Here is a 20,748-nt window from a genome sequence, read left to right as displayed (position 1 = left end):
TACCCTGCTATATAAATAAATGTGATATATATATATATATATATATATATATATATATATATATATATATATATATATTGAATTTAATTAATAGAGAGAGAGAGAAACAAGGAGAGAGAGAGGGAAATATATAGAGAGAGACAGGGAGGAAGAGAGGGGGAGAGAGAGAGAGAGAGAGAGAGAGAGAGAGAGAGAGAGAGAGAGAGAGAGAGAGAGAGGGAGAGAGAGACAAGGGGGGGCGCGAGCAACAGACCTGTGCTGATCGTTGCGCTCGCGATTCACACCAATCCGCGGCTCCAGGTCGGAGACAGCTTCCAGAAGAGAGAGGAGGAACCACACACAGGGACCAGCGTGTGGCTCCAGCAGTAACCCTGTCTGTCTGTCAGCACCAGGGAGTTGTCCTCTTCTCCCCTGCGGCTGCAGCGGCGTGTCTCACACAGAGGAGCGGTTATGTGATGGGTGTTGGAGCGGAGCCCGGGAGAGCTTTCCTTCGCCAGGGCAGCGGGGTGATGAGGAAGAGCAGGTTTCTGCCGCTGACCGGGAAGTTCGCTTTCCACTTCCAGGCGACGCTCAGTGGCGAATAGAGGAGCCACCGCTTTCACTGAAGGATTAAATCACTTATTTAATTAATTTGCTTGTTGTTTCTGCGCTGAAATGTGGTTTTAATTATGCTCGAGCTCACCTTCGGATTGTACATGTTGCCTGGCTGAGCAACGGCTGCCTATGGATTGTGCTTCTTCTATGCCCATATTTGGAGTTATTTAAGGAGACAGTTAACAGGATTCAACACATCCAGGTCAAATGACCGTCTAATGTCCGTGAGTGTGACGAGTCTTATTGTGACATGGAAAAAACGCGACTCTACAGCCTCCTTTATTACTTCATCCTCAATTCACCCCTTATGATTTGTGCAAATGGTAAGTGAACCCCCAACAGAGGAAGCAAATGGGGAATGAAATAAATACTGTGGCTTTTGAAAAGCTATAGTTTAAAATAAATGCCAGCTGTCTGCAGGATTAGACATCTCCTGCTAGCTTTTAAAATAAGCCTGTGCAATATGTTCTGTACAATTCTTGAATAGTTGGAGAATTGTGACAAAAAAACAGATAATCATGAAAACACAAAAATCATAGAATGACCCAGCTGTCATCACAGCACCATGAAAAGGATGCAGGATTGCTGCATTATTTGATCAAATAGATGATGGCAGGAGACTGGATGGCCGAACTGGATTGTTTCACGCATATGAAAGATGTTTTACACTCAGCGGTTTCCCATTGCCATCCCACTCATTAATATGTGCTTCTGGTGTCTTGCCTCTCTCCCCATTTCCCTTCATATAACAAAGCTGCATTTACTGAAGTCCCGAAAGATGTGAGTGTGGGGGAGGGAGAGGATGTGGAAATGCCCTGCGCCTTCAAGGCTGTCAGTCCAGCGCCCATGTCTTTGGAGATCCAGTGGTGGTACCTGAAGGAGGAAGTACCTAAGGAACTGACTCATGAGCTGCAGATCAGTGCCCCGGCCAACAGAGCCAAGGTAACAGCAACACAAACCACAACACAAACACCATTAGTTAATAACACATGACTCAGGTCTGTTTTCTACCTCTGCCCTACGTGACCTGTACATATTCTTTGGATCTGCTCACCTGAACGCTACATCTTTAGGCACAATGTCTTACCCAGCAGCGAGAAATCTGCATCAATATGCATTTATGTCAAGTGCACTTCTGCCATGTATATCTGCCAGAGTTCCCCATTTGTACACTATGCATATATACATTTGTACTGGCCTTCATTTGTATATATATATATATATATATATATATATATATATATATATATATATATATATATATATATATATATATATACGGGCCTGTTGGAGACAGTTTCTTTGAGATTCAGTGTGTTCCATTTTTCATTTTCTTTTTATTATTAAACCAGTCTTTAAATCTCTTGCTTTTGTCTATTACTCCTGTGCATAACCCCTGTGGCGATGCCACTCTGACTGCTGAAAGGGCACTTGTTGGTTATCAACACCATTACATTCCTCTCAGGTCCGCTGCATAAAACCGCCATGATAGGATACTGAGGCAGGACGCGATAGGAATTACTTTTCCCTTCAGCATGACAAATCAGTCTTTTTCAGTTGTCTGAGGAGTCACGGACAATCACATCTGCAGCATTTCCTCTCCCGTTTAAGCACATTAAGACATGCAGCAGGGATAAAAGTGCAGAGGAGAAAGGCGCGAAAGGGAGAGAGAGCTTATTAATGGCGTCTTTGAGAAATGTACACAACCAGCTCTGCTCATGCCGTTTGCTCTCCACCAAATGAAATAACAATCGTGTGTTATTATTGCCAATAATGTGCATATTTTTGTAATATAACAGCTGATGTTCTGTTAATTGGTGTTGTGATTCACAATACTTTCTTTTTTCAGGTCGTTTCAAGGGAAGCCACAAAAATAAGTGTAAGTGTCCACTTACCTGACTGCATACACTGAAGTGGGTTGATTAGCAGCATTTCATTGTTCAAATCATACACATACGACTATCATTTGATAAAGGATGTTCATATTAATTCATATCTCTTGAGAGAAAGAAAACAGCTACCTGACATGGTGGTGTGGATTATGATTAAAAGGTGGTGTAACACTGTAACATGCCTCTCTCTACAGGCTGAATCACATTCTGTGTCTGTCCTTAATGGCTGACACACCTTAGCTTCACTGTTAGTCGTTACTCTATCTGGTTGTGTGGGTGACCCTTGTTAACTTGATGATTAATGCGTGCTAAAACTGGTAGTTGTTCAACTATTTTCCACATTTCAGTGTTTCCTTCTTCCTCTTCCTCGCTTTCAGACCGTGCGTGTTCAGGGCAACGCCATCTCCCACCGCCTCAGCCTGTCCAGGGTGAAGAAGGATGAGGAGGGGGTTTACGAGTGCCGCGTGTCTGACCTTTGGGCCGAGGAGACTCAGGAATTTACGGTTCATGCCATGCTGCATGTCGCGCTGGGTGACGGCATGGTGGCCGAGGAGGCTGTGTCGCACATCCAGAACCGCTGGCCGCTGAGGAATACCAACACGGTGCTGGGAGGGAGCGGAGCAGGGAGAGCCACCTCAGAGCCCGGCCAGGGGCTGGCAGGAGGTCAGAGGTCGGGGCAGGGTAAGCAGCGGGTGCCTCAGCAGGCCCAGCCTGGCCTCCTCCCCTCCATCTCCTCCACCACCACCACCTCGGTGGCCAAGTCGTCAGCTTCACCGCTGCCGGGGAACGCAGGCATCCTCCGGCAGCAGCTGGGAGCTGGTGAGTGAGTATTGGAGGGAGGGTGGAAGTGAAACAGAGCCACAGTGACCCCGAGTGGTGGTAGAAGGGAGGAACCTTGTGATATTTACAAACAGCTCAGCAGACTGTGTGTGGCTACAGTGCTAGTCTGCATCTGTCTCAGGGTTCATCTGTCTTAGTAACTCAATTCTAGGCAAATGTACTGACCCTTTATCTTTGTCTTGTTGTGGAGGGTATTTCAGTGTGACATGCACTGCAGAGTCTTTTCATCAATTGTACCTGCCACTATATTGTTAAGTGTGTAGAGTTGGGGCTATATACTGTACCTGACAGGTCTGGAGCCTAATGTCCATGTCATATTGGACAACGCATACTTAAAATAAAAACATCCTGTTCTTGCAAATATTCTGGAGTTATCTAGAATTCACTGAAATGTGTTAAGCCATCTTTGGAAATAGAGAGACATATAGCATGTAGGAGGGCGTTTAATTTGGCTGCAGTATTAGCTGTATTATGTCCATATTTTATTATTCTGGCACCAGCAGTAAACACTAACCTTGTTCTGACACGTTTCAAATCTTTATGCTTCTTATGAAAGCATGTTGTATTATCACATACAATACAAAATAAATGTTCCTTCTTGCAAAAAATATTATTCAGATGTGTTGGCAACCCTGCATTTGAATATTTCTGTATTATAAGAGTTGTAATCTACATCCCCATGGCTCTTCTTCCTGCCCCAGTTCTGTTTGATGAAGCGTACTTGTGAATAATTACAATTTATCAAAGTCTATCAGGTGTCAGGCGTGCTGCTAATGCAGAGAGCACTCCGTCAGCCCCATGGACTGTTTGACAGATGCTGTGTGCAGGACTGAGACACCTAAATACAACACTAAGCACATTTATGCCTCCATGTGCTGGCATTATGTTGCTGAATGAGGGGGCTAGTCTGAGGTGTTGGAAGCATTAGAGGTGACATCCTTTCTGCTCTTCTGTGTGTGCATGCTGAAACGGCTGTGTCATTTCAGAAGAGTATCAGTCCACACTGTTTGCACAGCTTTGATCATTCAGAGGCTTCTCAAAGGGAGAGGACTTTCATCACTGATGCTGCTGCTCCAACATGTATATGGAGTCTTTTATTAGAGATATCTGCAAAGTCTGTCGGTGTCTTTGTTTGATATTTGGATGACAGATTACGTGCATACATGTATATCTGATCTGTTTTACCCATTTCTATTTAAATATGACAGCTACTAATTTTAAGTGAAGAAAATACAACAACATTTATATTTTGACAAAATTAATGTGACAAGTTTTTCTGCACTTGAGCTGAAGTAATGTGTCCTCTTCTCCTTCAGTGATCGCAGACACTTGGAAACTGTGTAGTGTTTAGTTTAATCAGGACAGGTACTAATAAAGCAGACAGCTGCGTCTGCTCCAAGCATCGCAGTTATAATGAGGAAACCCCTCTGGTGGAATCCAGACATGTGGTGGTGCAGTGAAATGAAAAACAGGCCGACAGACAGACCAGTACCAGTACAGAAGCTTAGCAAAAAAATAAAATAAAAAAATGAAAGGATTTGAACTGTACATATATACATGTGTGAGGTGGGAAAAGCAAAATATACTGTAAAATATAGAGAAGTTATGGATCATTTCAAGAGGATGAAAGCTGCATGAGTCCAGGGTCTTAGTCCGGATATGGAGGGGGCTGCTTGTACAAAGAGATGGTAGCTGGCAGGAAAGACCTCCTGAAGTGCTCCTTGTCACAGTGGAGCAGGATCAGTCTCTTACTTTGTGTGCTCTGCTATTTGACCAGGAGCTTTAAAGAGGATATGAGGTGAGGTTTCACCACCAACAGCTTCAGGGTAATTCCCAGAATGGGGCTGGCCTTTCAGATCATTTTGTTTCTGATGCCACCTGCTCCATCACATTGCAGCAGAGAAGATTGTACTTGCAACAACAGACTGATAATGGACTGCAACATGTTGTTGTACACATTAAAGGACCTGAGTTTCCTCAGGAAGTAAAGTCTACTCTGTCTTTTCCCATAAACAGCCTTAGCATTACATTTCCAGTCAAGTCTGTTGTCAAGGTGAACTCAAAGATACTTATCCTTCACCTCCTCTCCCAGAATGCTAATTGAATCAGCCATCCAAGAATTCCAGGATATTAATGCTGATGGCTGGGTTGGAAGGAGCTGGTGTTTGGCAGTGTACCTGAGAGGGACACATGGTTTAAGTCTTCTGATTTGAAAATTAAAGCATTGGGGTGTTGAGTGTGTCGTTCCGTCCTCAGCTGCTGATGTTGGGATGTAAACAGAAACAAAGATGACGCATATTAACTCCCTTAGAAAAATACCAGCTAAAAGTTAGTCTTCCACGTTACAGGTGCTATAACTGGGGTTACACCACAAGCAACCCCCCCTCCTTACCTCTAATGTCAGCGTGACTCCCCGGCACCTAAAGTAAAGTAAAAATTTTAAAAAATTATATTTTAAGTTATACATTATTACCATTTATAGCAGCGGTCCCCAACCTTTTTTGCGGCACGGACCGGTTTCATTTTTTTGAAGTAAAGTATCACTTGACTGAGAGACGAACATCTTGACATTTGTCAAGAGACATAGACGCACAGACAGATGTATCCGGTGATTTTTCAAAATAAAACCTCTTTCAAAATAAAATATTTTTTTATTCAATCTTTCTGTGGAGCCCGGTACCAATTAACCCACGGACCAGTACCGGTGGTTGGGGACCACTGATTTATGGGACTATATATATATATATACTCCTTACTTGGCCCATATATCTATGCATCTATATATCTATACATCTATACATCTATATATATATATATATATATATATATATATATATATATATATATATATATATATATATATATATATATATATATATATATATATATATATATCTATTAGGCCTGACAAGCGATTAAAACAAATATTCTAATTAATTACAAGCTTTGTGATTAATTAAAAAAAAATATATCGCATATATCAATATTTGCTGTGAGAAGCATTTCAAAATATTTAAATGGCTTTGGAAGATGAGTGAATCAATAAGTAGGCATTATAAACTTAAAGGTCAACAGTTCTTTTATTTCAATACTATTTCTCCAAGATCTTGTTTGCCACAATTATCTTAGACAACACAGACCATCAGTTTGACATAAAGTGCAACATCTTTCCTTGCACAATAAATAATATCTTGTGGCAGCTTAAAAGTTGTGTCATTTGACGCCATGTGTAAAGCCTCCGTTAACCCCCTGTCCTCTACCACCTGCAGTCCATTGCAATACATTTCCTGATGGAGTTGTTAATGTGTCTCAGGTAGACAGACTCATTCTGCGTCTGAATGCCTGATCGAGATGTATGACGAGACGGGTCGCTTACTTTAGCATCAGCAGTGGTGCTAGCTAGCTGCTAAGTGCTTTGCGTTGAGGTGATATTTCAGCTTGAAGTTCTCCGATGGTTCGAACATTCTTTGCCGCATGAATCACACAGAACAGAGCATTAACAGTTACATTAATTACATTTATTAATGTAAACTTTCCATTCACTGGGCCAAGTAATGTTTTCTCTCATCCAGAGAGATTTACAGTGAACTAAGTACAGGGACAGGGACAGTATCCCTGGAGCAACTCAGGGTTAAGTACCTTGCACCTTGGTACAATGGTGGCAGCCCTGGTATTGAACTCACAACATTCTGGTGTTGTATTGGGAAGCTGTACCACTAGACCATCACCACCACATTTATGTTTGTATTCGATAAAGTGGGAAAGACGTTGATTTAATTCTAGAGGAATGCCCACCCTGCAGGACGGGCAGATACACCCACGATAAAGCCAAACTCACACATTATGTTATAAACTGTAATTAATTCAGATCTGTTATTACCTCACACACATTTCGTCCTCCTTTTTCAGTGTAATTTTCAGTTACAAACCAAACCAATGATTAACAAAGTAGTTGTGAAGCCATGTGTCCACTGTTCATTTATGTAACCTACATCTGTTTGTTCTGTTCCGGATGATTACTGACGCAGCACATTAAACCTCAGAGTCAGAAGCTTGACCGTTATTGGACTGTCAAGCATGATCCTTTAATAGCTCTTGTTGTTTTGTCCATTTCAAAGCAGTTACACTACTGATATTAACTGTTCTTTGTGCTCACATTTCCCTGTCACAAGGCTGAGAAGTCAAGGAAATAGAAAGTGACCATAATCTGTTATTCCATGAGTGAGGGGTGCTGCTACAACCACTCCAAAAATGTATTTTATAATAGAAGCAGGACGTGTTCCTCACTTGCACTATTCTATCACTATCAGACTATTCTCTCACTCAAAAGTCTGCATTGTGGTGGTGACCTTATACAAAACTTTAATTTATTTTTGCATACAGAAACCACAATGAAACAACCACAACTGAAACAAGGCCACTGTCAAATGTCGACATCAAACAAACAAAGCAACATTTAAAAAATGTATATATTTTTAAGTGTTTTTACATCTTTGCACCAATTGACTTGTTCTCGAGTGGTCCCAAATAAATCCACGAATAAGGAGCTCATCTCCTAAAGATACATGATCTATGGGAATGCAATTAAAAGTTCTAGCCAATCCCTCAGAGACAGCAGATGGTCTCATGGTGGCGTAAAGATCTGTTAACAGTCAAGATTACTTACAATGAGAGTGCAATCAGACTGAGACTGAAGTCATCATGTAAGAGTCTATAATGACTGCACCCATTTTATTTCCTACAATTGTATGGTAAACATTTACCATGTTTTACAAGAGTAACTTATGACATACAGTTTTTTTTAACAATGTAAAAGAGAAATATCAGTCCATTAAAAAATAAATAAATATTACCTTACTCTCCAGCTCCTTTCCTGGGGACAAGTCCAGCGATTCCCAGAAACAATCTTATAAGGCCCAATCATTGACCAGAGCATCTCCTTTTTCCTCCCTGCCCATATTTATCTGATTACTAAATGTCAGTTAATTGTGAAGTTAATAATTTGTGGTGTACATTGTCAGTTTACCTACAAAGTTCTGTATCATGAGAAGTATTTGTGGTATTGTGGTGCATGTAGTATGTGTCGGTTGTGCATTGGGTTGTGAGGGACCAGCCGGAGACCTGACATGGTCCTAGGTTTTGGTATCCTGTTTTAATTTGAAAGTTCACATGTTTCGGTTTTACTGCATGCCTTTTGCAGCGTTCCAAATCATGTACTTTTTTAGGATTGTGAGTCTAATTACCCAGATAAGCATGCTGGCTTGCATACTGCAAAATGTGACCAGATGCAGGAGGACATCCTGGTATTGTTGGCATACTGCATTGACATACTATGTATGTGTGGTGATGGCTCTGGATGAGAGCGTCTGCTAAATTACCTGTAATGTATTGGGACATTGGATCATTTAAATCAGGGGTTCTCAACAGGGGCGCTATAATCTATATTTTAGATATTTATAAATATTTTTTGTGTTTTTGGGGGGCGTTTGTTTTATAGCAGGGCTGGGGAACCTCCGGACCATTTGATCCGGCCCCCGAGGTCATTCATAAACACGTGCAAAAAATCAACTCCCAAAAAATGTATCCAAATGTAGACAGCAATAGAATAAAATAGACAACTGACTGTTTTTCCTGGCCAAGGTCAGGGTCCTTGAACAGAACACAGGCGGAACGAGTCATCACGTGGTCACGTTATGTCAAGAAACTTCAATATTAAACGAGATGGATATTGATATCAGCGAACGCAGCATGGCGAGTGTAAAAAAAGGTGGTTGCGGAATGTTGCACTTTCCAGGAGAAATGGACAAACGATTATTTCTTTTTGGAAGTAAAAGGCCTAGTTTGTGCGGACACGCTTGCGGTGATGAAAAAGGCTCTTGAGCGTCATTACAGCACGAAACATGCCAAACTGCATGAGCTTAAAGGACGAGTGCGTTTGAATAAAGTTAACGCTCTTCGGCGGAGTTTGGCACAACAAGCAGCTCTCTCCAGAGCGAAACATAAAAAAGCACACTGAGACAAATGTATAATTTGTGATATTGGGCTATATAAATACATTGGATTTGATAGAAAGATAAAACAGAAAGATATGTGGATGAAAAGGTTGCTTTTTCTGCACAGCATGAAAGGTAGGTGAAATTAATGGGCTGTGTGTTATGATCTTGGTTTCTGTTTCCTGTTTTATTTTGAAATGTTCCCTTCCCCTTGTGTCATGTCTAGTTTACTTCCTGCCCTTGTGTTTTTTGCCTTTCTCCCCAGGTGTGTTTCGTTCACTTCATTAGTTTCCTCCTGTGTATTTGCCTTTCTCTCCCAGCTGTGTCTCGTTCCCTCGTTTAGTGTCTGTGTGTGTATATCCCTGTCTGTCCCAGTGTTCCTTGTGAGTTCGTCATTTAAGTGTCACCCCTGTTGTTGATGGCGCACCGTGCTCCTCGTGCTCCTCGTGCTCCTCGTGCTCCTCGTGCTCCTCGTGCTCCTCGTGCTCCTCGTGCTCCTCGTGCTCCTCGTGCTCCTCGTGCTCCTCGTGCTCCTCGTGCTCCTCTGGTTTGTATTTTTACTAGTGATGGGATGATGATACCTCAAGGAGTGTATTGACACACTATACAAACTGTGTCGGCACTGTATTGATACTGCGCCGGTCACCCAATAGTGCCCCCTGTAGTTGTTAGAAAATCATTGCAGGTAAAAAAATTCCTTGTTTGTGTAAATGCTAAACTGAGTTGGTATGTAAAATATAGCAAATTTGACTTACAATTCAGATTTACAATTTGTGACTTATGTACACAATTTTGTTAACTGTTCAATCATGTGAAATAAAATAATTGATAAAAGAAGTGATTTGTTTATGCATTTTTATTGAGGAGCAACAGTTTCTGAAGTGTCTTTGCTCCAAGGCGATTTCTCCTCTTTGATACCAGCTCCCCCGCCTTAGAAAATACTCTCTCACATGGCACAGACGAACATGGTGAGCAGAGACATTTCAGTGCAAGCTCATGAAGGTGTGGATAAGCTCTCTCGTTGCTCTTCCAATATTGTAATGGGTCTTGTTTTCTGGGTAGGTTGCTTTCTGCCAGGTAGCGTTGGACTTCTAGTATCTAATCAGCTGTGGCATTAGAGGTCCTCTTGTTCTCCTCAACCTCCATGTCAAATGTTTCCCAGAGATTGTGCCCTAAAAAAAATATATAATAATAATAATCACAAGTATATTATCACATGACAAAGTGCCACAGAAATATACAAATAAACAGAAAGAAATGTGTTTTCATACCTGAACTGGGTTGTGATCCATGTGAAGAGCTAGGCCCTTCTTCTGCTGGGTCAGGCTCTTGGCTCCTCATTTGGTCAGCACACTCAGTCTTTTGACAGCTTCAGTTGCCTTCAGTGAGCTGATGAATCCAATTGTTTTGAACCTAGGATCCAAAAGTGTTGCCAGTGTCATCACACTGAGTGATTCCATGCTAGAGATGTATTCTGTTAGCCGCTTTCTCAGATTTTCTGCAAGCTGTTTAGCAGCTGTTTTTGTCACCGTTGAGGCTTGACTGGTGAAGCTCAACGTGGACCATTTTCAGCATGGGAATAACCTTTGACCCAGAGACTCTTTTTTTCCTCAAACAGTTCAGTTGTTGCTTGGTCAAAAGAGCAAGCACCCTGAGCATCTCTTCAATGGTGTCACAGTCTTCCGTAGTCAGTGAAGTGATGTCCCTTTTTAATGAGGCCAGTGACACCCAGACTGCCTCCTTCTGCTCAGCCATTCTTTCAAACATGTGGTAGGTGCTGTTCCATCTTGTTGGCACCTCATTGATTAATTTATGGACCGGTGTTCCCAGCTGCTGCTGTATTTGAGTGAGCTTCTCTTTGGCAGTAGTGTTCGATCGAAAGTACGTCACTATTTGTCGTGTTTTGTTGCGTATTTCTGTAAGTGTTTCGACCTGATCACATGATTTCCTCACAATTAAATTCATGGTATGGGCTATACAAATGGTATGGCGTATTTGCAGCATCAGAGCACATGAAATCATGTTTGCTGCTGCATCAGTGACAAGACACCTGACCTTTGCAGCTATGCCCCACTCCTCCAATGAGGCTCTTTTTAACTGTGGCCATGTTTTCAGCAGTGTGATTTTGAGGAAAATGCTGCACTCCCAAGACTGACGTATGGAGTTCATGGCTTTCTTTGTCCACATAGTGGCAAGTAACCGCTAGATATACCTCCATATTCATGGATGTCCACATATCAGCTGTTAAACTAACAGCAACGGCGCTCTGGAGGTCCTTTTTTGTTTTCTCCTTTTCTTCCTCATACCTCTGGCTCACCAAAGCCTTGATGGTCTGAAAATAACCATACAAATATTCTTATACCAAAATATAGTTATATAGTACAAAAACATAATAATAACCTTTCTTAAACATACCTTCCTGCTTGGTAGAACATACGAGGGTATGATGAGCTTCAAGAGCTCCCTGAATCCCTCATTTTCAACCAAGCTGAGTGGCTGACAGTCTTTGATGATCATGTTGACCACTGCCTCATCCACTGCTTGCTTAGGAACTGCAAGCCAAAAGGAAATATTTTGTTAAAAGCTTATTTAAGGTCTGTATTTTTTTTTTTTACAAACAATGTTACAGAGTCAAACAGAGAAGGAAGCTAGATAAATACTTTATTAATGTAGCAGAGAAATGCAATAGAGGAAAACTTCCCTGATCGGGAATTGAACCGAGGTCACTGGGGTGTGAGCTCTGAATCTTACCCACTAGACCACCAGGGCTATAAAGTTAATAAGGAGAACATGTCAACATACCTGGGGTATTCTCACGGGTATCTGCTGATTCTTCATCGCCACCATGCCGAGCTCTGTAATGCCTCAGCATTGATGAAGTGCTCTTATTGATGTAAGACAGCTCTGTAGAACAGAGCCGACACTTCACCTACAATGACATAAAAATTTAATTTATCTGAAAACTATTCAAACCACTTACCAGAACAGATTAAAAACTAAGGTGGCGCACTGCATTCACTTGTCAAAGAAAAAATGACAATGACATAGGGTATCTATCAGGATCTCGTAATAACAAGATAATATGAATAAAGCAACTGTAAGGCTATTTCACTGACTATCATATGTATCACAGGTGACGTTGCATTCACTTGATAAAGTGAATGCAATGCGCCACCCAAAAAACATATGGTATATAATGGAAAAACTAACAGTAAACAGTGCTCAAAGGAGAAAAAGATTTACCTTGTTTGGCGTCAGAAGATCAAAATGATTCCACACCGGGGAAAACTTCCTTGAACGATCCATAATAACGCAACAGCAAAACTCCATCCAACAAACTCACGACATGTTGATACAGTTTGATTCCTTATAAACACACTTTGGCGCGACAAATTCAACCGATACACTTCCTGTATCGGTCACGTGATTAGTTCTTAAAGCAATACACACACCAATACGGGGTTTCACTCTTGGGCTCTCGGCACAGTGCTGACGCACCAGTGTTGCTCGTCCCATCACTAATTTTTACTAGCTTTTTATAAAATAAAGCTCTCTTTTTGTTAGAACCTTGTCCAGTGTACTGCATTTGGGTCCTCACCTTTTCCCCACCGTGACAGTACGAACTCACCAAAAATGGACCCAGCAGTGCTTGATGACGAGGATTATTTTTGTCTGTAGGTCGCATTAATGTCTTTTGCGTGAATGGAAGGAAGCCAAGGACCAACAGGTCCTTCTTCGACAGGCCCGTGGGGAGGTGGCTGAAAGTCCTTGGTTGAGGAGTCTGAAGAGATCAGGGATTTCCTCAACCTCGCAGATCGGTCTGCTTTCTAGTCAGCTCGCCAGCTCACCGTTCCTCCTACTCCAGCACCTGACTTATTCTTGGGTACCTGCCTAGCCCGGGAAGGACCTCTGTGTGCACGCAAAAGGCTTCTAGGTCTCTGAGGAGGAGATTTGGCCATGCTAGCCACCGTCATTCCAGCTCCCAGTTCACCGTTCCTGTTCCTGTTTCCGCTGCTGGGCAGCCGCAGACCCTGTTTCCGCTGCCGGGACCGCGACAGCCCCCTGTTTCAGCTGCCGGGCCGCAACAGCCCCCTGTTTCCACTGCCAGACCACAACAGCCTCCAGTTCCCACTGCGAAACCTCCGCAGACCTCCCTTCCCGCTGCCGGACCTCTCGATACTCCAGTTGTTCCCCAGCCACCTCTCGAGACCGCAACTCTCCCCATGCGGCCCCTCGAGACTCCAGCCCCTGCGTTCTCCTGGTTCCTCGAGCTCCCAGTGCCTGTGCTCCCTTTGTCCCTCGAGACCCCAGTCCCTGCGTTCTCCTGGCCCCTCGAGACCCCAGTCCCTGCGTTCTCCTGGCCCCTCAAGACCCCAGTCCCTGCGTTCTCCTGCTTCCTTGAGGCCCCTGTGCTCCCTGTAATCCCTTCGCCTCTCCAGACCCCGGAGGTCCCTTCGCTCCCCTCTCCTCTTGAGGTCCCTTCCCAAGTGCTTCCCCCAGCCCAGCCTCCTGAGCAGCTCCGTCTGCCTCCAGCTCGGCCTCACCGCCGGCTTCCAGCCTGGCCTCCGGAGTGGCTCTGGCCACTTCCAGCCCAGCCTCTCCACCGGCCTCCCGATTGGCTCCGCCCGCATCCTGCCCGGCCTCTCCGCCGGCCTCCTGAATGGTTCCAGCCTCTCTGCCGGCCTCCCGATTGGCTCAGCCCGCATCCAGTCCGGCCTCTCCGCCGGCCTCCCAATTGGCTCCGCCCGCATCCAGCCCAGCCTCTCCGGCTTCCAGCGCAGCCTCTTCGCCCGCCTCCAGCACGGCCTCCTCGTGTCTTCCTGGTTTGTGTTTTCAGTTTTATTTGTTACTTTGTATTTTTACTAGCTTTTTATAAAATAAACTCTCTTTTTGTTACAACCTTGTCCAGTGTACTGCATTTGGGTCCTCACCTTTTCCCCATCGTGAATAATTAGTATGGCCCTTGAATGATTTTGTAAATGGCCCTTGATAGGAAAAGGTTCCCCACCCCTGCTTTATAGACTCTGCTATGTTGTTAAATCTGAGATTTGAGAAAAAGAGCAAGGCAAAGTCCAGTGTTCAGGCAACATTTTGTGTTTTTAGACTTTTTTTATTTTATTTTGCGATAAAGTGCCGCTTGAAAAACATAACAGCGCCACCCTCCTCAACCGCCACTGCTCGAAAGCATCAATGTTTTTCCAAGGATACACCATGAATAAAACTAATCGGAATTAATGGTAAAAAAAAACGTACACTCTGGTCAGGACTTGGACCAGCAGCAGACGAGCTGCACTCTGGCTGCTCGTAGTAGCAGAGCTAACATCTGCATCACTGGTGCTGATTCAGGCTGTGTCTTTAAAAAAAAAAAAAAAAACGTAGATATGTTCATCTGAGTTTCCGAACGTTGGGGGCGACGTCGCTCCATTTATAATTAATGTATTGGATTTTTGACTTTTTTGCGCGTTGTAAGTCTCTCCTCTCCTATCCTCCGCTCTGTCTCTGACAGGATGTGTGTACGAACGTGTCTGTGTCGGGAGTGAAGCCCCGCCCTTTGCGAAAGGGAAGAATGTTCAAAGCAGCAACGCAGTAGACATGGAAACGTGCACATAAATTAGATAAATGACATAAGCGCCTCAGACTTGTTCCTTTGTTGGCTGCTCGTTTTCCATTGGAACACTTAAGAGTGCAAATTGTTTTGTATTTCTGTTCGGCTGCTGTGTTTAACACCAATTCAAGTTTGAATCTCAAACTTTTTACCTGGGACCTGGATAATGGATTGGGGGGTGGTAAGGGACCTGGATAATGGATAGGGGGGCGCTGGCCTGAAGAAGATTGAGAACCACTGATTTAAAGGTTTGAATACTTTGAAATAATCTATGGTTTGTAATCTGGTATGTGCGTTATGATGATAACGGTTTGTTTATTACATGACTTGTTGATTACTGTATTGTAGAATTGCTACAAAATTCTTACCTAGATGTCCGATATCCACCTGGGAAACATGTTGTTGTTCTTGATTGAAATGAAGCATGAGATTAAATGGATGTTAATTAAGTGGCATACAGCAAGTGCAGATTTGAATCTAAAAGTGCTTCTGGTTAATGTTGCAGTGGTTGGAGCTAATATTTTCACATTTGAGTCCTTGAGTGGACTGTCAGTCGGCCAGGCTACTGGTGTCTGCTACACACTAAATCAAATAAAGCTAAAGCTATGAAGGTTCACTGATATTTTACTATTGACAGAAGAACCCCGGAGAAATCCATCTTGTGCAGTTCCACGGTCCCTTCAAGTTGATCTGTTCTAAGTATTTGACAACAGATGAATGTTATAAAGCGTGGCAAAATTGAAAGATTACTTCATGCTCACTCTCGGCTCTGCTGCCTTATCTTCACTAATAACAACCAATGGTATCAGAAAAATGTGGGCATCTGTCACTTTTCTGCAATGTCATCTGACTGAGTGGCAGAAACAATTAATATGGGAGCGGTGGCGGGGGCTGGCAGGGGCCGGGAGAGATAAGCTGTCTCAAGGTGCGCCAAATTGCCTCTCATATTTTCATCTGAGTTTTGGGGACCTTGCTTAGTCACTGATAAGCTCTTTAGCTGCTAAATGATGTACTATGTTCACCAGCAAGTCTCGATCTGTGTCTGTCTGATGTTTGCTGCTGAGCAGATAGTGTATAGCGGGTCAGCTGCCTGCTGAGGCCTAAAGCTATGCAACAATCCAGGAACCATGATAACCTGAGACCCTTAGTTGAGTGTTTCATTCATTCCAGCTGGGTCTACACAGCTCCCCTTATTCCTCTACCTTCATGTCCAAGCTATCTGAGCTTTTCACCTTTTTATCTGCTCCATGTCCCATCCACAATTCTGCTCGGTGACTTCAATATGTATGTGGACTCCAGCAGCACCACATTTGCCACTAAACCCTGTCACTGTTGGACTGTTTTCAACACCACACAGCCTGTTCAAGGTCCGATCCAAAGGTAACACACTGGATTTGGTATGCTCCATAGGTAGAACTCCCTCCAATCTGCAGTGCTTGGACCTATCTGAATTAGACCTTCATGCCATCCACATTGTTCCTGGTCCCCTGCCTAGGCAGAGCACAAAACATTCAGAAACATTAAGAAAATGAGTGCACCAGCCCTGAGTAACACAATAGTGACCCATATGGACCCATATCCCCCTGTTGCCATCGGGGAAGACCTGGTGGCCCGCTACAGTGCAGATACATTGTTATCCCTTAGCCTTGACTCTCTTTCCCCCTTCAAAACCCGGACTGTCTCCTTCTCATGTCCTGGCCCCTGTTTCACTATCTAATTTGGCACCATAATGGCCACCAGTCGCCAAACTGTACGACCCCTTTAATCTGGTTTCAGAGCACGCCACAGCACAGAGGCATAATCTTAATCACCAATGATCTCCTCATCGCTACTGACTAGCCACATTAGTATTCTCATTCTCCTGGACGTCTCTGCAGCCTTCAATACAGTTTCCCACAGTGTTCTCCTTAACCACTCTCCTTGTTCCAGTCATGTCTCTCCAATAGGAAGACAATCAGACTTACTCTGATGACTTGCACTGAATAGAGTCAGCCAGGTTTGCATAGTAACAGTAACTGCAGGTAGCCAGCCTCAAGCTTCCAGATGATCATCGTGGTGGATCGGATACGTGGACTTGATCATCTTCATGTGGGAAAAGGCTGACTCGCACAAATAAGTAGAGCCAAATAATGCAGTCAAGGAGGGAGCACATTTCCACATGTTTGGTACTTTTTCTCTGTGAGTAAGTTCCAAAACTGTCCATGAGCCCTGGACTTCAGCTGAATGTCAGCCTGTCAGCAGCTCATCCTCCACTGCAGATTAGTTTTGGTGAAACAGTGTGGCAATTTTTGATGAGAGTGAATCAACTTCAATATCTTCCCTAAATGGGTAGCAAAGCTGCTCTGTGTAGTGCGCACTGTCAGGTTGCGCACACACGCCTTCCCTTCTGTCTCTAGCTCTGATGCCAGGTTTTGAAAGTTCCCCAAATCATGGTGCTGCAGCCATGAGGACAGAAGTTGCTTTTTTAGTTTGAAAGCATTAACTGAGCTGAGCATGGTTTTGTCTTTTCCTTGCAGCTCTAAATTAAGCTCATTCCACATGTTGGTCAGATCGGTAAAAATGCCAAGTCCAGCAGCCACTGGTCGTCATTAAGTTGCTTGTATTCTCCATTTTTATTGACAAGGAGAAACTCCCTTACCTCCGGACAGAGCTCTCAAAATCTCTGTAGGAATGTCCCCCTACTAGAGGGGGTAGATGATAGGCTATCCTCTAAAAACATTTTTTTTATATATACGTATAAATATATATATTTCTACCCATACTACACTCTTTTGGGCACCACTGATTTATATGGTAAGAAGATACATAATTAAATCAAACAATAACAACGCAGGAGAGGTTTATGTTTTCAGTTTGATTCCAGAGGTGTAACTATATTATAATTAAAGCAAGTGACAGATCTCATGGCTTCTGACAGGAACAGGAATTGGTTTTTAAAGATGATCTTTATAAATGGCTTCAATATCGTGTGACGTTTCAGTCTAAAAGTTTTAATATTGGCTGAAAGATTTCCATGTAACCTTTATTTTACCCCGTTTACATCCTACCTTTATCCAGGATAAAACATTTTTTGTTGTATATTAATCCCACACATAAACACGGTTTTCCAGGTTTACATTAGTCTGTTCTTATCTCCTGGTTTACATTCTGGGTCCCTCCTTTAAATGTAAAACAATGTGATACTTTATTGACTGACAGCTGAAAACACCTTAGCTCACCTTACAAATAAAATACTGTATAGGATAGTTGATATCCTGACAAGATCAGGGAGCAGGAAGTCTAATCAGGTGAAATCTGAACATTTGGGGGTTGAGCATAACAACATGTTAATGGGGAATATGCTACATGTAACACTTTATCTGAATAAAAAACGTTCTCTTTTGAAATATGCTGTTTGTAATATAAAGACCATTGGTGATATACTTGGTGGGCTCTAAATGACATGTTGTATTGTGATGTGAGAAAATTAGCTGAAATGCGCTTTGACTTCATTTGTGCCAACAATGCCACTGGGGTGGAAATAGGTCTGTAGGGACTTGGCTTGGGAACCATCATTCTAACATCTCTCCACATTGATGCATGTCTATAGCATAGGTCCTGTGTGTTTTGAGCCTGTTTACATTAAGAAAATAACAACAGATTGAAAAAATGTATTCCCCTACATAGCATTAGCCACAGTGCTTTAGCATGATGTCATGTACAGTTTGTAGCCGTTCTCCTTTCAAAAAGAGCCGGGCTGTTTTCAACTAACTGACTTAAAGTTAATTATTGTACATCGTATCAAAAACGAATAGCTACAACAACTATAGGCCTACAGAGTGGGGTGAAGCAAAGCATCACTTGTTTCCACCATGATCTTCTTACTAGCCATGTAGCAGGCAGCTAAACTAATGACGATCCCCTCATCCTCAGCTGTACCTTTGTGCTAATGTTAGCATGCTAGCATATTAAACTAAGATGATGAGCCTAGTGAACATTATACCTCCTTAACATCAGAATGTTAGCATGAAGATGTTTAGCTCAAAGCACCATTGTCTGTATCTAAGTACAGCCTCAGAGCTGCTAGCATGGCTCTTTAGAAACATTACTAGACAAGATAAGTTTAAGTTGTATTTGCAGAACACTTGTAATTGTCGTCTTTCTTTATCTTCTACCTTTCTCTCTCATCCAGGCTGCAGTGTGATGAGCACCATGGACCCCCTCCTCTGCATCACTCTCCTGTTCCTGCATAAACTTCTTCCCTTCCTGTTGGCCCACTGACTTCAACCAAAATTGTGTCTACCTGCAACGTTCTCACTTTCTATACCAAAAACAAAACAAACTAGCAGCAGTCAGTGCCCACCAGAGGAGAAAGGGTCACATTAAATCGATGTATGCCGTTGCAACAAATCACTGCAGGGAGGGAAAGCGATGCAAAAAGGACGGAGGAGTTGGACAGAAGACATTAAAGAAAACGGAGGAGAAGAAAGTTCCTCAGACTTGAAACACACATAAAAGCTACATAACTGTTGACCGAGCAGAGTGTGGAGGACAAACATGTGCTCACAGTGATTGATGGGAGCATCACACCTGATCCACACAGCCTATACAGTGTGGACACATGAAGCGCTGCCTCAACTCTCCACCTGCTTCATGCATGGCCCTCCTCAAACACTTCACACACATTTCTTTTGCAGCATTTCCACTGCGAATTCTGTTCATCTGACAACTCAGACCAGTTCAATGCGAGTCCCGCTCCTGACTTAGTCACTTTCATTTGTTATATGGGAGACATGTGACTGTTTTTCTTTGATCAGCTTAATCATTTACGTATTTTTCTTTAGCCATGTGAAGCATCTTCATTTTACAGAATCACCGTTCATCCTGTGTTGGTCTGATTTATGCCATGTCCACCCCCTCCTACACAAACACACTTACTTTTGTTCATAGCTGTGTTCTATAATGTAAACAACAAATAATAAGCTGATATATTTTGATTAAGATAAGGCACATTTTACCATTGTTGTTGTTAATCACCTCCAATAATGTTTATTTTTATTAAATATATGGTGATTAAAGTAAGACATTTAATTTCTATGAGACAAAAAGTGATTTATTGGTTTACTTGCCAACAGCAGTTGAGATGAAGGTTTATTGTTTTTGTAATAAAAAGGTAGATCTGAAAAGTGTTGCATGTTAATGGATTTCTTTCAACACAGAGTGTTATTCACAATAACACTAGGAAATACACAGTAAATGCCTTCCATGAATCCTCATGACTCTCACTCACAGTCAACACGGGTGACGAATTCACTCCACAACAAGCAAACCTTAGTTATGCTGATGTCATCTACACACTCCTGTAGAGCTTTCTCTAGCGCCTCACCATTATCTCAACAGTTCCCCAGGACCAACACTTTAGTGCCCATTTCCATGTCTTTAATCCATGTATATTCATCAATACAAATATTCCGGTAAGCTTTGACCCTGAATGCTACAAACAGGCCAATGTTTAAATGTATATCAAAATATATATATGAACTGCTCAGCAACATGTAATAACATTTAAAATGGAGTAAACCCTTTTAAAGGATAAATTATTATCTACATACCTACCTGTAGCAGGAGAAGCCATGCAAGCCAATAATACAGCCAAATGACTTGGTGTCAGAAGGACGCCAATTGTGAAGGTACAAGGTTCAGACACAGATCCTCTCCAAGTTACCCTTGAGGTAGGATGTGAAGAGCAAGGAGATCCAGAGAGAAAGGTTACAGTGACGTATAGTAGCAACAAGAAGAAGTGGTGTACAGGAATTATACACATACAGCAGGTATTTTGTAAGTG

The 20,748-nt window shown here is 42.7% G+C and overlaps 1 protein-coding gene and 1 long non-coding RNA gene across 4 annotated transcripts in view; one reads left to right on the top strand and one right to left on the bottom strand.

The window, feature by feature from the left end:
* The window catches only part of LOC115028187 (uncharacterized), a 62,295-nt gene extending 61,911 nt beyond the window's left edge, over positions 1-384 (bottom strand). For both annotated transcript variants that reach the window (XR_003834534.1, XR_003834538.1), the window contains exon 1: positions 254-384. This is a non-coding gene — a long non-coding RNA (uncharacterized LOC115028187). The remainder of the gene's footprint in view (positions 1-253) is intronic.
* Positions 291-20,083, top strand: vstm2b (V-set and transmembrane domain containing 2B). 2 transcript variants are annotated; one of them, XM_029461713.1, is made up of 5 exons: positions 291-917; positions 1,349-1,536; positions 2,444-2,473; positions 2,864-3,309; positions 19,096-20,083. In XM_029461713.1, exons 1-5 carry the CDS (start codon positions 845-847, stop codon positions 19,154-19,156), a joined length of 798 nt encoding a protein of 265 aa, XP_029317573.1. In that variant the 5' UTR covers positions 291-844; the 3' UTR covers positions 19,157-20,083. The 2 variants fall into 2 exon arrangements, with proteins under 2 accessions (XP_029317573.1, XP_029317563.1); XM_029461703.1 differs by having other exon boundaries at positions 297-917; positions 2,864-3,305.
* The last annotated feature ends 665 nt before the right edge of the window (positions 20,084-20,748 follow it).

The sequence above is a fragment of the Cottoperca gobio genome, chromosome 3 (genome assembly GCF_900634415.1).
Source record: "Cottoperca gobio chromosome 3, fCotGob3.1, whole genome shotgun sequence".
Lineage (NCBI taxonomy): Eukaryota > Metazoa > Chordata > Actinopteri > Perciformes > Bovichtidae > Cottoperca > Cottoperca gobio.
Note: the sequence above shows the minus strand (reverse complement) of the source record. Positions and strands in the feature narration are given on the sequence as shown.

What these genes read in the sequence shown, in the direction of transcription:
- vstm2b (XM_029461703.1), top strand. Translation starts at nt 845, where the DNA reads ATGGAAAAAACGCGACTCTACAGCCTCCTTTATTACTTCATCCTCAAT. An exon ending in CCCCGGCCAACAGAGCCAAG is followed by an intron (nt 1,537 to 2,443) that starts GTAACAGCAACA and finishes TTCTTTTTTCAG; the next exon opens with GTCGTTTCAAGGGAAGCCAC. An exon ending in GGGAAGCCACAAAAATAAGT is followed by an intron (nt 2,474 to 2,863) that starts GTAAGTGTCCAC and finishes CCTCGCTTTCAG; the next exon opens with ACCGTGCGTGTTCAGGGCAA.